At 42.0% G+C, this 16,084-nt stretch overlaps 1 protein-coding gene across 1 annotated transcript; it reads left to right on the top strand.

The window, feature by feature from the left end:
* Positions 1 to 1,235: 1,235 nt before the first annotated feature.
* LOC108796346 (ribonuclease, liver-like) lies at positions 1,236 to 9,744 on the top strand. Its single transcript, XM_018567808.1, has 3 exons — positions 1,236 to 1,264; positions 9,143 to 9,282; positions 9,463 to 9,744. The coding sequence occupies exons 1-3, from the start codon at positions 1,241 to 1,243 to the stop codon at positions 9,740 to 9,742; spliced, it is 444 nt and encodes a 147-aa protein (XP_018423310.1). The 5' UTR covers positions 1,236 to 1,240; the 3' UTR covers positions 9,743 to 9,744.
* Positions 9,745 to 16,084: the final 6,340 nt, after the last annotated feature.

Here is a 16,084-nt window from a genome sequence, read left to right as displayed (position 1 = left end):
GCTTAAAGAGAACCTGTTGCTTTGTCCTGCATGGTTGGTGAAGAAAGCATTTAAACTTTCAGAGTGGCACCTAAATTCACATAAACCTGGTCAGCACCCTCTCCAAATACAGCCCAGAGGTATGCGTGCCTTTGCCTCTTAGCTTCTGATTTTCAACATCAATCTGTAACAAGCTTGAGTCATTTTAAAGCTGTATTAGTTCCCCGTTTTCACTTCTTGCTCTTATTGAACATGTGCTTCCTTTTAAGTTTTTGATTGTGTATTTATTTCCTGGAGAACATCTTCTTCATTACACACGTCATTGCCTTCTAAAACACTCTAGCTGATTCACCTTTCTCAGACAGCTACTGACTACTTCAGCAACCAGCCTATAACTACTACAATATGCTGATCAAGTATTATTTTTTGAAGACTAGCCAGCTTGGCTTAACCCAGTTTCCTCGCAATTAATGAATTAGTAGTTGCATGTTATATATATACAGTGTATTTAAACACAGTATAGATATAAATAGATATATATCTATATCTATAGATATAATGTATATATGCAGTATGCTATATATATCAAATATAATTGTACAAATATTATATTGTTATATTGGAGTGATCCAATGGATTAGATATTATTACAGTGTGTAAAAAACAACATGCATTTAAAAAAAATTTAAGTATTAAAAACTTCTAAGAGTAAAGAAAAATTGTTTTACATTTGTCAGCATATAATTTTAAAAAAATGAACAGTGAATTTATTAAAACAGCATACTAAGTATCTTCTCCATAACAGTGTAAAAGTTAGGAAAATTATCAAGTAGGAAAATTGAGAAGTTGTTGTCAAGTTAACCAATGCATACTGAAGTTGCAAAAAAATATTTGGGACATCTGTTCTTCAATGGTTACGAAAAAAATCAAACTTACATTGAGCATTAAATTTCAAAATGCAAAGTGATTTGACAGAAATGGAAATGATAAGATTTTGGCTGTTGCAATTTCCTTTTCCAGCGTTGTGTTTCTGCTCAGTGATCCAGAAGAGTACAAATGATGTAAGTAAGTTCTCTGATTTATTCTGCAAGGGATTAAATGTTGCAAGAAATCATATTCATTTGTGGTCTGTCGCAATTTCCACGTGAGCTTTAGAAATGAGTTCAAGAATATCTGTCATGCCTGATGTTGTAACAAAATAGTATATAAAGGTGGACTCCATCTGGAGGGAATTAGATAAACACAGCAGAGCCCGATAGAGATGCTGAGGCTACTGAATCCACAGGTGAGATGACTGAATATAGATCTGTTGCTACTCATAGAAAATATATATTAAACGTATTCTTTCTATGTCTATACAGTATATGACTGCTGTAATGGGCATAACTAACTGCAACTAAAAATCTTACTTTTTTAAAGTCCATTCCAGGGTGTGTGTAGGGGAAGGGCAGCCAAGAGTTCAGTTTTAAAGAGTAACTCCACTTTTGTTCAGAAAAAAAAAACAATTCCCTCTGGGTGATCAATGTTAGAAGGATTTTAACAAACTCTGTTGCAGATTGCTACCTGTTTCTGTTCTGAAGACTGTTCAACCACGCCCCCCGGCCCGCAGTGCAATCACATGCACCGAAACACGTGGCACATTAGTGCCTGCGTTCCGGTTCAGTGTGATCTGCAAAAATGCTGTAGATCTCACTGGAACTGAACGCAGGCACTGATTTGCCAGACGTTCTAGTGCGGGTGATCCCACTGCGAGCAGCCATTGACTTCAATGCACTGTCAGTCCCCTCCCGCCCCTGAATGCAGGAAGCCTGCTGGAATGCGATTCAGTGTGTTCCAGAGCCTGACAGTTTAAGGTGTGAACCAGCCCTTATCCAGCATGTCTTTTCCAGACTGATTGATGAATGGGAAGGTCTGGTTTCATTATAATCAACTGGTGGGTTTTCTGTGTTGTAATGAGAAAAGTTGCAGTGTCTGCACTCCTTTAGTAGTAATTAAACTTTAGGGAGTATCTCACCATTGTCACCGAGAATGACATTCCTATTGCAGGGAATGCCTAAAATTTGACTTGAATGTACAGACTTAGTTCAGACTTTTGGGAAAATCAGTCAGTCAATCAATCATACAAGCAGGAAATTACATTTTTGGGGGTGTTCTGTACACCAACTGTTTACAAAACACCTCCATTTCCCCATGCTGCATTGAATATTTGTGAGAGTTTTAATTATTAGAGAGGCTGTGCTTTTAAACAGAAAGGTACTTTTTAATAACATTATATTACAAAATGGCTTGTGTAGCAATTATATATGCTGTATTCTTTATTTCCATTTTTTTTTTTTTAAAGTGGAATTTCCCTTTAAGTTTTGGTTAAAGTGAAGAAGAGCTTAAATGTCTACCAGCATTTTTTTTTACCATCTGTGTCCCCATTGGAGAGAATATCACATACTGTCCTGGAGACACTCAGACCCACAGGGTATCACTGGGGCAAAAAGGGATTAGGTACATAGGTACACATGAAAGCTTGACAGAATTGGTAATCCTTTCTAAATGGAAAACATTTTTATTGTGGATTTTGTCTCTTTAGAGAAATGTCCTAGAACATCTTCTGGGCAACCAGATAAGAAGTTAGGGGAAATCTTCTAAATTAAGGTAACAAGTGTTTAGATCCTAACCAGCTCCACACATTTATTTTTATTTTTTAATATTGTGGCTGTACTGTGGTTTTAATTGATACAAAACCGGTGTGTGTATCTTAGGGTTGTGGGTGGGTGTGGGTATCTTAGAGCTTGTGTGTGCAAGGTGCACTTACTGAAAATCATTTTTCGCAAATATTAGTGATGTAGGAGGCCAGTGGGTTAGATGTCTTAGGGTCTGACTAATTAAAATTACTCTGTCACTATTTTTAAAATGTTAGAAGTGGTGTAGGTTAGTAAGCATGGTTAAAAGAGAACTAAAGCCAAACATATTTTTGCTAATCCACTACTGTACTCCTGTGACTCAAACTCAGCATATAGCAGAGTCATACTGCAGCCAGGAGGGATCAATATTGTCGGGATCCACCACATTGCCTGATTGACTGCTGGTTCCACCTCTCTAGATCCAGAGCCAGCTGTGTCAGCCCCCTCCTCTGTCTGTCCCTCCAATGAGTTTTGGAGGAACGGAGAGAAGTGGGGTGAATCCCTGCAAGATATACATAGCCAATTAATTTTGGGGGTCAGGAATCCCCCTTCATCCGGACATAAACAATCAGGCAGAATTGCAAATCCTTGGTGTGAAAATACCTTTACCAGCAGTTCAGAATCTGTACAAGTGTACAAGACTCCATGAGTGTCCCGCTGTCACCATTGGCAAAGTAAATAAAGTTTTTTTTTTTACTCAAGTTATTTCCTGGTGCTCTTGTTTAGTCTTTTTTCACATAGATTTCTTATTCTGGGCATCCCCAGCCTTCTTTGTGAAGAGCTGCTGAACCTGAGCCATCAGGCCCAAATATTGCTCCTATATAATTAGTTATGGACCAGCGCTTGATCCCCACTCACCCTTTGGGTATTGTATTCAGACAGCCGCAACATTAGTTGTTGATGCCGGATTACCCCAACAGTGACTAAATTTGAGGGTGTAGTCACTGTTCAGTTGAAAATGTTCCATCTCCTCCTTATGACAACCCTAACAATGATCTTACAATAAAATAATTGCCTGAACATTCAACCTACCCCCAACGCCTGACTCTACCACTTAACCTAACCATTAAATGATAGTTAAAGTTATGAAAATTAGTATTGGATAGAGTCCAGAAGGATTAGAAATTCTGTAAACATATTGCTGTTTGTCCCATTAGGAGATGACTCCACACTTCTGTTAGGGAACCAAGAAACCAGACAGAAACTTAAGTGCTGCTTAAACATAAAAGGAGTTTATTGAGAAAAATAATAACCAAAAATTGCAAAAAAAAACAATGTAGGAAGTTCAGGACGTAGTCGATGCCAAGCCAGAGGTCAGATGTCAAAGCGGGTAGTCAGGCAAACCAGGTCAGGGAACTCTGTCAGCAGAATGAACAGAAACAACAGCCGGAGTCAGGAACCAGAAGATCAGTCAGCCAGGTTTATACACGGAGAACAGGAACAACAGCAGCGCACTTGGTTGATCAGAACAAACGCAAGGGCAAGGACTAAATGTACAACCTGATAGTTAAATAGTGAACTGGTGTTTGCATCATCACTCTGAGACAGGAATTTGCCAGATGTTTTGCTAGTAGTTGCAGAATTATGATGTTCATGGGTTTGGCCGTAAGAGGGCACCAAAGAGGAACAGCAGTGTCAAACATACTGCAAAACAGGCAATGCACAGCCGACTGGAGGAAGAAGGCTAAGAAACCCTGACAACTTCCTGTGGTGTTCAGACATATAAAAAAAAAGGCAGGCAATAAAAAAGAATGCTCTAGTAGAATGGGAAAGAGTTAGAACTCCTGTCAGGTTTTTAAGCCCATATGTGTCCCAACCGGGAAGATTTCCTCTTCAATCTTGCATCGTTGACAGGAACAGGAGCGGAAGGTAAAAAAAAAAAGAAAACAGCAATGAAAACCTATTAGTGGTTCTAACATTTGCCTGCACAGTCGGGCTTTATGGCTTAACTCTTGGCCCTAATGCATTGGCATCACACTAACCTTCACAATTGCCTTTTGTGTAAAGCATAATATGTGTCTTAGGCCTTGGGGAAACGCTTTCAGGAACTTCCTCCTGGGTTTTTCCAAAGTAAATAAGTAATAAGTGTTTAATTGTTTATACAACTGTTCTACAGTGTGCAATTAAGGATCCTTAAAAAAACACGGATATGCAAAGCAGCTTTGTCATAAAATCATGAAAGATAAAAAGTCAACTTTTAAAACAATGCTGCAGTGTCCAACCCTTGGCATGAAATTGTGAGGACTATTTGCCCACTGTCAAGCCCCTAATACCAGTTTCAGCAAAGGAAAGCCAAGCCGTCAAAGAACACAATGGTTAGACACCACAAAAGCCGACGCCAGCCAGAACATGAAACAACTAATAGAAGCAGTGCAAGATCGAAAAATGAGGAGAGAACTGGCCCATAGGATCGCCGAGAGTCAGATATGACAGAACGTATACCACACAAACCAGTTTTAGCTCTAAAGAAGTACTCAGTGGCATACATATTATAACTCGCACCCAGGAGGATTGTTTAACACTCCCATATACCAAAATTATTTTCAGCAATAATCATGAAATTGAAAGTCATGCATGCTGGGAATGGCACTAGAATTAGCTGGTGGAGGACTGAAGCTCAGAGACGCTGTCTCGTGCATAGTTATCTATATTTTAAATTAGTTAGAAGGGAAACCTTGATGGTATCAAGAAGAAAATGCTGTCCGCCGAACACCTGAAGCCATAGCCAATAAAGTGGGAGTGGCTTCACCGTGTATGGCTTGTAGTGCGGGAGTAAAATATGCCCAGAAAAGGTGTCATTGGCAGTAATAGTAACCTTCAGCATGGTGTCAATAGTAACCTTCAGCAGGGGGTCCCCCTGGCAAAGCACCTTGTCCCCATGTCCTTGAGGACAAGGGCCTCTTCCCCACAACTCTGGCCTGATGGTTATGGGTCTGTGGGCAGAAGGGCTTATATGAATCTGGGTGCCCCCTTTCATCTGGGCCCCCCCCCCCTTTCCTGCTCTGCCAGGCTGCCGCTTGGATCAAGGGTCTGGTAAGGGATTTTAGGGGAGACCCCAAGCTTTTTTGCTGTTGTTTTTTTGGTGTTAGGATCCTCCCTAAAATTCCTACCAGACCTTAAGGGTCTGGTATGAATAGTGGGGGAAGCGTAAGCTGCTTTTTTTGTTGTTGTTGTTTCTGTGGACTGTCAAAAGTTGACTGTCAAAAAAAAACAAAAACATTTATTGTCACTTTTCTGCATCATTTAACTCATTCGAAATTCTTTCAGACCCGAATCCCGAAAAACAAAAATAACAAAAATACGAAACAAACCGAAACAAATTTTGTGCCGGCGCACATGTCTACTGCTAAGATGCGGGCGGCCTCACAGCATCATTGGTTGTTATGGTATGCCTGCCTGTGTCCTAGCAACCAAAGGTGCTTTGCAACCCAGACTCTAGCATTCTAGCAACCAATGATACTATGTGGACTGCACATACAGACAGTGGCGGCTTTACAGTATCATTGGTTGGGTTGGTGCCTCCGCCTACATCCTAGTAAGCAATGACGCTGTGTGACTCAGCCACTAGCATCCTAGCAGCTCATGAGGTTGTGCGGGTTGCACGGTGTCCTTAGTTTCTAGTATACAGGGCAACCCTGGGTTTGGTTTGCCTGAACATTCGCCGAATCTGGATTTCTGTCTGGGCTTGGTGATTGTAAAAGTGAACAAAACCAAGACCAGCTTGCTCATCACCAGTCAGGCAGCCAGGCCAGATGAAGGAGATTCTCCAAGCACTATAGCTCTTGACGAGAGAAAAGATATGTGACATGGAAGACAGGATAGGTAAGTATAATATCTCTCTATTACAGGGGAACCTTCTTGTCTGCTTTTCAATTGTGTGACAAGTTCACTTTAAATGACAGATTTGTTCAGCTTGCTCTGCATACTTAAATAAAAAGGTGTGGTTGAGGATTGCTAACCTGCTAAAGTACCTGGATCATTGCTTTGGCAGGAGTTGGAACAGCAGGTGTCACCCAGTCTCTACACACAGTAAGTAGTTTAAAGCAACTATTAGTACATGTGTAATAGGGATAACGAGCAGGTTGAAGAGTTTGTTCAATACCAAGTGTTTCATATGTATGCAGGGCAGCCATCAGAAATTTTGGGGCCCCTTACACGGCTTTAGGCCCGTAATAATCCCCCTCACACCCGCACCTCCGCCACACTGAGCCAGTCACACTGTTATTATACATGTATATAGCTCTGACATATACCGCAGTGCTGTAAAGAGAACACTGAGCCAGTTACATCAGTCTCTGTACAGAGGAGCTTACACTCTAATGCACAATGGCAACAGCTGTAGGGGGACTACAAATCCCAACAATACATGTATACAGCAATGCAGAACAGTATTTGAATTTGGCTCAGGGCTTAGCGGCTCGCAGGGCTCGGTGATCCGCTGACTGCAGAGCTCGGTGACCCGCTGGACTCTGGGATTAGTGACCCGCTAGACTCTGGGATTAGTGACCCGCTAGACTCTGGAATTAGTGACCCGCTAGACTCTGGGATTAGTGACCCGCTGGACTCTGGGATTAGTGATCTGCTGGATTCTGGGATTAGTGACCCGCTGGACGCAGGGCTTAGTGACTTGCTGGACTCAGGGCTTAGTGACCTACTGGATCTCAGGGCTTAGTGACCCCCTGGATGCATGAGCTGAGTGACCTGCTGGACGCAGAGCTGAGTGACTTGCTGGACGCACAGCTGAGTGACCCGCTGAACACAGGGCTGAGTGACCCACTGGACTCTGCGATTAGTGGCACGCTGGACTCAGAGCTTGGTGACTCTCTGGACGCAGAGCTTGGTGACCCGCTGGACTCAGGGCTTGGTGACGCGCTGGACGCAGAGCTCGGTGACCCGCTGGACGCAGGGCTCAGTGACCCGCTGGACGCAGGCCTCGGTGACCCGCTGGACGCAGGCCTCGGTCACCCACTGGACGCAGGCCGGAAGCTCAAGTATCGGGCCAGGTATCTGAGCATTTGGGCCAGCATGAGTACTCACCCAAATACTCGGCATCAGCACCGATACCGATATTAGTATCGGTGCATCCCTAATTTTAACTGTTCATTTAGCTGTTTGCCTGGAGTTCTATTTTAAAAGCTAACCCACCGAATCAACAGAATTCCGTGATTCACCCAGTTCGTTCAAATCTGTATGCACATCTCTAGGGGACAGATATGGGAAGATGCACGTCTATATACATCTGGCCAACCCATAGATTACATGGGTCTGTTTTTCCTCCAATTCCAAGATGTAATGGGCACAGATGTAAAAATTTACGTGACAAGGGCAACTTAGTGTTTTAAGGTTCTCTAACGAGTCAAGTCAAAGCATCGCCATTTTATTGTCAACGTTTCGATGAAGCTTAGTCCATCATTATCAAGACTGAGCTCTGTCGAAACGTTGACAGTAAAATGCTGATGTTTTGACTTTTCTCCGCTATGCTTATCTATTTCTAAGAACCTTAAAACACTAAGTCACCCTTCACACATAATATGTGACATCCGTATCCCTTATATCTTTGGATTGGCGAGACCTACTTTGGATTTGTATGGATTTTTGTGCATGAGCACCTGGGCAGTTACCTACAAATACAGTGTGGTGGCTACCCTAAGACTACATACAGTGCGGGGGATTTATCAAAACCGGAGCAGACAAAATCTGGAGCAGCTGTGCATGGCAACCAATCAGCTTCTCTCTTTCATTTTCAAATCTTAACTGAACAAAGTGAAGATAGAAGCTGATTGGTTGCCATGGGCAACTGCTTCAGTTTCTATTTGCTCCAGTTTTGATAAATTCCCCCCATCATACTGTATATTAGGGATGCACCGAAATGAAATTTTTAGACCGAAACACAAATTTCAACATTTGTTAGGCAAAAACCGAAAGCAAAATTCCTTTTTTCGTTTTAACTTTTTAAAATTATTTTTTCATTATTTTATTTATTTTTTTACTTTACTGTTAGGGAGGTTGAGGAGATATCAGGGATCTATACAGACCCCTGATATTTGCCTTATAAAATAGAAAAAAAGATTATATCTTATATCCTGTTGAGATCAAATAGGAAGTGACAGGAAACGACTGTATTGGCAGGAAGTGACAGTAATCAAAACTTGCCAGAGGTTCTTACCCATTCCGACTCTATCAAAAATAGGGGGGGAAAACTTTGACTAGAGTTGGGCATCTTTTTTGCTTTTGTGGCTATTTGATGAACTTGGACTTTTGAGCTTTGCATCAGGTGAGTAACACACAGCTGCACTACAAATATGTGAGTGAATGCCATGTGAGTTATGCGGATATAAGCTGTCATTCACCTTACACCGCACAGATCTGTGCACATTTATATCCCCGGGCTTGATGATGCATCTAAAGTACTGTATATTTATGTACACCTCAACCTCTATTCCCCTTAGCGGTAATTCAGACCAATTTTTTTGACCTTGTCTTTTCAGATCCCACCAACCAGGATGTCCAGGGCCACGATTTGCTTTCTGATGCTTGGCATGCTGATCAGCCTTATTCATCTGTCCAACTGTCAAGATTGGCAGTCCTTTAAGACCAAGCATGTCGTTAGCTCACGAAACATTAACTGCAAGGAAAAACTGAATATTCAAAAAACCAAGAAAGGGCGCAGAGAACACTGGCTAGTTAACAAAGTAGTGATGAAAAACTGAAGGTGGTGGCACTTACGTGTGATTGAGTGAGTGGGACACGGATGTGTCATAAGAACCAGTTTGCTGGTTCTTATGAGAGCGCTGTTTATATGTTTTTTCAAGGAAAAACTGAAGTATCCCTTGTTCCTTCTCCATGGGAAGTGCAGAGCCAAGAACACTTTTATTGTTGAGTCCGAGAAAACAGTTCTGAGCATCTGCAGAAAAGCGATCAAGAAAAGGACAATTACAAGCCCCATGAAGGTCCGACTCGCCATCTGTCAAGAAAGGAAAAACACTCAATGCGCATATGATATTGAGGTTCCAAAAAATTCACAGATATGTTTGCTATGCTACAAAGGAAAGCCTATACACTTTGTCAAACAAGGAAAATGTTTGTAATGTCACTGCTGGTGAAAATACGGCGCTGGAGTTGTACACCCCATATCTGCATGATGGTGGGAAGAGTACTGCAAGATATTCACCCTCCTCTGTACCAAAGAAATCAATAAATGAACTAATCAACTAAAACATGAGATTGAAATAATCCCCTATGAGCAAAAATCAAATACCCCAAACTTTAAAAAAAAAAAAAAATGAGCAAATTAAGCAAACACAAATCTCTTGTGTGATCAGTTTTGTATGTGGTTGAACTTTTATGTTAACTTGTTAAAAAAAGAGGTAGAGAAAAGCAGAGCTAGTGCCTTCAACAATTTTACTGACCGCAAAAGTCACTTCCAAGAGTTGAAAAGCAAAATACAATTAAAAAGTTAGTTGATGTCTTCTTGGAATGAATACTGTAATGATTTGGGGTTAATTCTATGTAACTATGTAATTGTATTTCATTTGAAACTAATCTCTGTCCAAAAAAAGGGCTCCATGCAAAGAAGATAGTAAATACTCTCCTTCTGCCCATGTCACTGAGGGTCCAAAGAGTGCAGTGAGGGACCACTGAAGTGTCTCTTCTCTACAGCAGTGTTTAGTGGCATGAACAGCATTTACTACATACTTTGCAGTGGACCCTTTTAATGCAGTTTAATTAGTGAGAAGTTACAAACTTCTGTTTTATATATTTTTGACTTTTTTCTACTATTCTTGTTTTACAAAGTATTCACAGCACTATAGGTTAGCTAAAGAGACCACACAGTACTAATCATCTCCTTTCGGACAGGATGTCTCACTAAAACCTCAGACTGAGCTGTCTCAGACAGGATGAGTCACATAGGTAAATTTTACCTTCAGCAACACAGTAGAGAGAGTTAGCAATACTTGTAAGAAGAACTAAAAGCTCTGAAAACTAGCAAGAGAAAATAATATGTAATATTTCATATTTGCCTGACTAAAATATTTCATATTTGCCTGACTAAAAAATAAGTTATGTTTTTAAAATTTGTATTTGAAGTCCCAATCCCGGTAAAAAACATAAGGTGCAAAGTACTATACATTCACTTTAAGCCCCATTCACACTGAGCGATATGAAAATTGCGCGATTTTCAGCGCGATTTTATATGAGCGATATTGAGCGACTCGAAAAAAGGGTCATGTAGGAGCGACAAGCTACAGCGACGAGCTACAAGCGATATTGAGCGATATTGAGCGACGAGATGTGAACAGCTCCATTGAAATGGATTGGAGAAGCTACATAGAGCGATATCATGTGGAAATATGAGCGATATCGCTGCAAAAATCGCACGATAAATCGCTCAGTGTGAATGGGGCCTAAAACATGTATTAATGGGCTGTAGAAGTGAGTGGGTAAGAGGCTGAAAGAGTCCCATCTCATGGTCACTCCTGTTGTGAAGTTGTGATACACTTGCAAGCTTTCAGTTACAGGATTTTCCTGTCTCCTCCTGACTGTAAGTTACAGAAGAGCCCATAACCCATTCAACACTTGGGCAAATTCCTAGTACATGGGGTCAAGTGTTGGTAATCTTCCAACCCCTTTCTGCAATAATCCCTAACACCCAAGCCTTTGAAATTGGGAACACAGGGTTTACCCAGCATTGTGTTGCTTTATTTAGGAGGTAAGGCTCTGTTTTTTATTCACCATCCTGATGTTCCCAACTGTTTCACAAAGGACTGGTACAGTCATAGGTCCTTTTGCTGAACATACCAACTGGAATACCCAAAGTGCTCAACTGGGAGTCGTCAGCAAATAGCATTGCCGGTCCCACTAATACATTAGCTCTCATCACACCTACTGTGAGTAAAATATCACCTACAGTCAGGGATAAAACAAAGTGTGATTTGGCCCTATACACAAGGGATGATCTGTAAGTGAGAGTAGATGCCACTATCCACCATCCAACAGATACAGCAATGTTTACGCTGCTCTCTGTATTTTTCTGACTCATTCATAAAATGCAGGTAGTGGTGTGGAAGCTGTGGTGTTCTCCCTACATAACTCTTCACAGGACACCCAATGAATGGAGGAGAAGCCGGTTGATTGATAGTTCATGCTACAACACACATTGATAAATATTTTAGATTGGGTTTAAATCTTTTTTTAATATATATATCAAAGAAGATAGACAAAAGATGCCCCTTTGCTGGTAGCCAGTACTCTCCTCTGCTCTTTGATGTCCTTGTTTGTGAACGGCATTGTATGGGATGAATTTAGAAACCTGCCACTGGTTGGGCAGTAAGAAGAAGCAGCTTTGGGAGGATTGGTTGTACGGAGATGAGGAAGCCTGCGGGGGCAAGGTATAAGGTAAGTATATCACATTATTCATTCATTCATTTTTCTTCCTCAGAGTTCAGCTTTAGCTTCTTATGCTTATCAACATTATGTCCATAGTATTACAGCAATCCTTTGTACACAATCATGTTTGCTAAACTGTGGTTGGAATTGCAAGTTTTCTGTCTGTTTCAATGAGATAGTGAAAAAAACTGTTCACACATGACCTCTAATCTGATCACTGCTATGAAATTGTGAGTCAGGTACAAATAAGACATATATTTAAAAAAAATACAAACTTAGCACTTCTCAGTGTTTGTGAACCTTGACAATTTGATCCCATACTATACAGAACTATAACTCTAAAATACTGGGCATCAGCTCAGTAAGGACCAGTTTGCACTATTGCTTTGCAATGTATGCATGTATGATAACGCATATGATGTATGTTTGTGCACTAGGGAGCAAATCAAAAACACGGGTGTTCTGTGACCTATACCTCTCTACCAAAGTTCTTACATAACTTAAATAACTGCAAACAAAAGATCAGCAATGTGGGGGGTTAATTAATCAGTTGTCACTGGTGGGTCAGTGAGTGCTTTGGGGCAGCTATGGAACTACGTACCCTAGAGTTCAGCTATAGGCCAATATAGCTCTTAATTAACAATTCTCTTGTAGGTATGAGCTCAGGTTAAGATCGATGCCAGGCCAAACCTGAGCTCCTTTAAAAATGGAAGAAGCTCTTCCTACATGGAAAGAAGCTCCTTCTGTTCTACCCAATCATCTGGGAAAATTCCCTGCCCACAGCTGCATGGTAACAAAGGGGTGGGATGTAGTGACATCACTGAGCTTATATGGTCACTCGGCTATATTTGGTCAATTACCTGCCCTCAGCTGCTTGGGCCATTGGCCATGGCCCTTCATTGTTTGTGTCTATTAAAACTGATGCGTTTTAGGGGCGCACCCCCTTCATCAGTGTAAATTGATGGTCTATGCATGAGGTATATACTGTACATGTGGTATATAAATTCTACTTAAACCAACCATGTGTCACCCAGTCACGTGGTTCTAAATCCGGGGATAACATTATTAATTCCAACTTACTCACCGCTACACAAGACAACATAATCGAAGCGGTAGAACACACCAGAAATCATATATGGGTAATGATGTATTTGCACCCAAGGGCTTCTGGTCCTGTGCAGCAGTGGAAGACTTCGACGTTGTTGTGGGTAGCTGACTTCCTCAATGAAGAATGCCCTATAAAGAACCAGACTGAATATTATGTGATCTGCCAAGACGGCCTTTTTCATTGGATTTGTGAAGAAAATACCAACCACCATTGGTCATATCTGCCTGTGTACATCCTGCTGGTTTTCACTTGTACAATAAGCTGGTAACAGTGACATGAAAAGTAATGGGAAATACAACAGTTTAAGGTTGTCACTGGAATAGTTGGTGGGGGAAATCTTCCAATGAGGACACTTGTTCCACTGACACCCGTCTAGGAAAGGATTTCCCTTCACTTTGGAGAGATTTACTCTCAATTTTCACTATGTTTCCAGAAAGGGAATGGAAGGGAAATGGACAGCTTAGAATAATTAGAACTATAATTAGAAATGAAACCAAAACTTTTTTTAGTTTTGAATAGAGTAAGGGAAGGTTATAACCCCTGTTAGCTTTTTTTTGCCATCTGTTTCACATTGGGGAGATTTCCCTACACTTCCTATCCAACAAATCCAACAGTAAGTGAGAAGAAACCCCTCCGAATAGAGGAAAATCCCTGGTGGTCAGCAGGGTCACCAGAATAAGTGTGCTGAATGGAAGATTTCCCATCTATTCCTGTTTTGGTGACAATCTGAAGCTTTTGATTTTCTTGCAATGGTCACGAAGACAAATAGGGAGGGTAAATCTCCCTAATGGAAACACAGACAGCAATAAAACCTGACAGGTGATGTAATCCCTCCCTGCTCTATCCAAAACTATAAATAAATGTTTTGGTTTCAGTTGCAATTTAAGTTTCTCATGTACTTAAATGTGCTTTTTAAAAGCGTCATGTACTTGGCCGGCACTGAGCCGGAGGAGGAACGGTCGATTCCCATGCTTATGCATATGTAGGACAACATAGAGCAGTGAGTTCAATATCTGTTGGTCGCCGCAGAAGTCAGAAAAGAAGATTTCAGTGCCCAGCAGAGGTTTCTTTTGCCCCTGGGGGATGACAACTATTAAACGGATGAAAGTAAGTTGCAACCTTTACTGTGGCTAAGGGGGGAAAAAAAAGAGAGAGAGCGGCAGGGTCTATATAACAAGACACAACAAATACAAAAACTGACTGGAGCTTTACCATATGAAAATGAAAAAAAGGTTTTAGATTGGGGTGGGCAACCTCGGAGCTATTGATGCATTGCAAGACTCTCACGGCCACATACATGACTCCCTGTGGCTGAATAATCATGGGAATTATAGTTTCACCACAGCTGGAGTGCCAAGGTTGCCTACCCTTGTTTTAGATTCTCTTTTAACATATAACATATTTCTAAAAAAGAGGGGGGGGCTGTAGGTTCCCCTTAACTGTGTATTGTTAAACTACGAGCAGCAGACCAATATTATGCATACGATAATGTTAGCTAAGCTGTGGTTAGAACAATGAGGTTCCTGTCCGTTAGTGAGTGTAACATGGTGAAACTGATGGTAAACATGATATGCCTTCAATCTGATTACAGATCAGTAAGACACCTAATAAGGTCTTATCCACACGGGTAAAAGAAAAAGCCACTTTCAGGCCTTGTTTTTGGTGGGCAGCTAAGTGGCGGTAAAGTCAGATGGATGATCCGCAGTTTTGTTGCTCCCCAGCCGCCCACTGCAATGTTAGCATAGCAGAAGAATAGTGCTGTATACTTTGCTGCTGCAAAAATTATACAGCATGCCACATTTGGCAGCTAGTGGTGCTAACCAAACACAACAATAGAGGTAAATGGGTAGGGTTGCCACCTGTTCGGGATTCACCCAGACAGTCTGGGTTTTGAGTCCTGTATGTGCTGTGTCCGGGTTTCAGGCCAGCTGAAACCCAAACACCAGAAGTCACAATGTCAGCCGGACAGGGGCAACCATGGGGTCCTGGTGTTCCTGCTCGTATGCAGCCGTGCTTCATGTACAGTATGGGTGTAGACCTCCACTGTGACTGGGCTCTGAACATTTCCAATCTCTCTGTTTCTCGTATACTACAATCTACTGCACGTGCAATGCTAAATTTATACACTCAGAGCCAGGACTGTGGAGGGTGCAGGAGGAACCAGTGTGAATGTTTTTTTTTCTTATTGCCCTAATGTCCCTCAAGCCAAAAAAACATGGATCTCAGCACACAATTTGTGACTTTTTCAGATACTTTGTGCTTTGGCCCATTTCCCAAGTTCTGTTGTGTATGGCCCTGAAACAGGGACACAAGATATCACTACACCCTATCTCTCCTCACTCTCTATTGTGGCTGTCTCTCCTCACTCTTTACCCTGGCTGTCTCTCCTCACTCTCCCCTCACTACCTCTCACCACTCTCCCCCCTGGCTGTCTCTCCTTGTTTTCTCTCCTGTCTCTCCTCACTCTCTCTTCTGGCTGTCTCTCCTCGCTCTCTCTCTCCTGGCTATCTCTCCTCTCCTTCCCCCGGCTGTCACTCCTCTCTCTCTCCTGACTGTCTCTCCTCACTCCCTCCCCTGTCTGTCTCTCCTCGCTCTCTTTCCTGTCTCCTGGCTGTTTCTACTTGCTTTCTCACCTGGCTGCCTCTCCTCACTCTCTCTGCTGGGTGTCTCTTCTCACTCTCTCTATTTGCTCTCTCTCCTGGCTGTCTCTCCTCCTCTCTCCTAGCTGTCTCTCCTTTCTCTCTCTCCTGGCTGTCTCTCCTTGCTCCCTCCCCTGGCTGTCTCTTTTCACTCTCTCTCTCTCCTGGCTGTCTCTCTTTGCTCTTTCTCCTGGCTGTCTCACCTCCTCTCTCCTCTGGCTGTCTCTGTTTCACTCTCTTTCCTGGCTGTCCCTTCTCTCCCCTGGTTGTCTCTTCTTGCTCTCTCTCCTAGCTGT

The sequence above is a fragment of the Nanorana parkeri genome, unplaced genomic scaffold (genome assembly GCF_000935625.1).
Source record: "Nanorana parkeri isolate BGI_ZX_2015 unplaced genomic scaffold, ASM93562v1 scaffold1096, whole genome shotgun sequence".
NCBI lineage: Eukaryota > Metazoa > Chordata > Amphibia > Anura > Dicroglossidae > Nanorana > Nanorana parkeri.
The sequence above is the reverse complement of the archived record's forward strand: the minus strand, read 5'-3'. Positions and strand labels throughout refer to the sequence as shown.

Bases quoted from the DNA above. Each gene is read 5' to 3' on its own strand.
- LOC108796346 (XM_018567808.1), top strand. From the start codon at position 1,241: ATGCTGAGGCTACTGAATCCACAG. The intron at 1,265-9,142 runs GTGAGATGACTG...TTGTCTTTTCAG, and splicing joins TGAGGCTACTGAATCCACAG to ATCCCACCAACCAGGATGTC. The intron at 9,283-9,462 runs CAAGGAAAAACT...TATATGTTTTTT, and splicing joins AGCTCACGAAACATTAACTG to CAAGGAAAAACTGAAGTATC.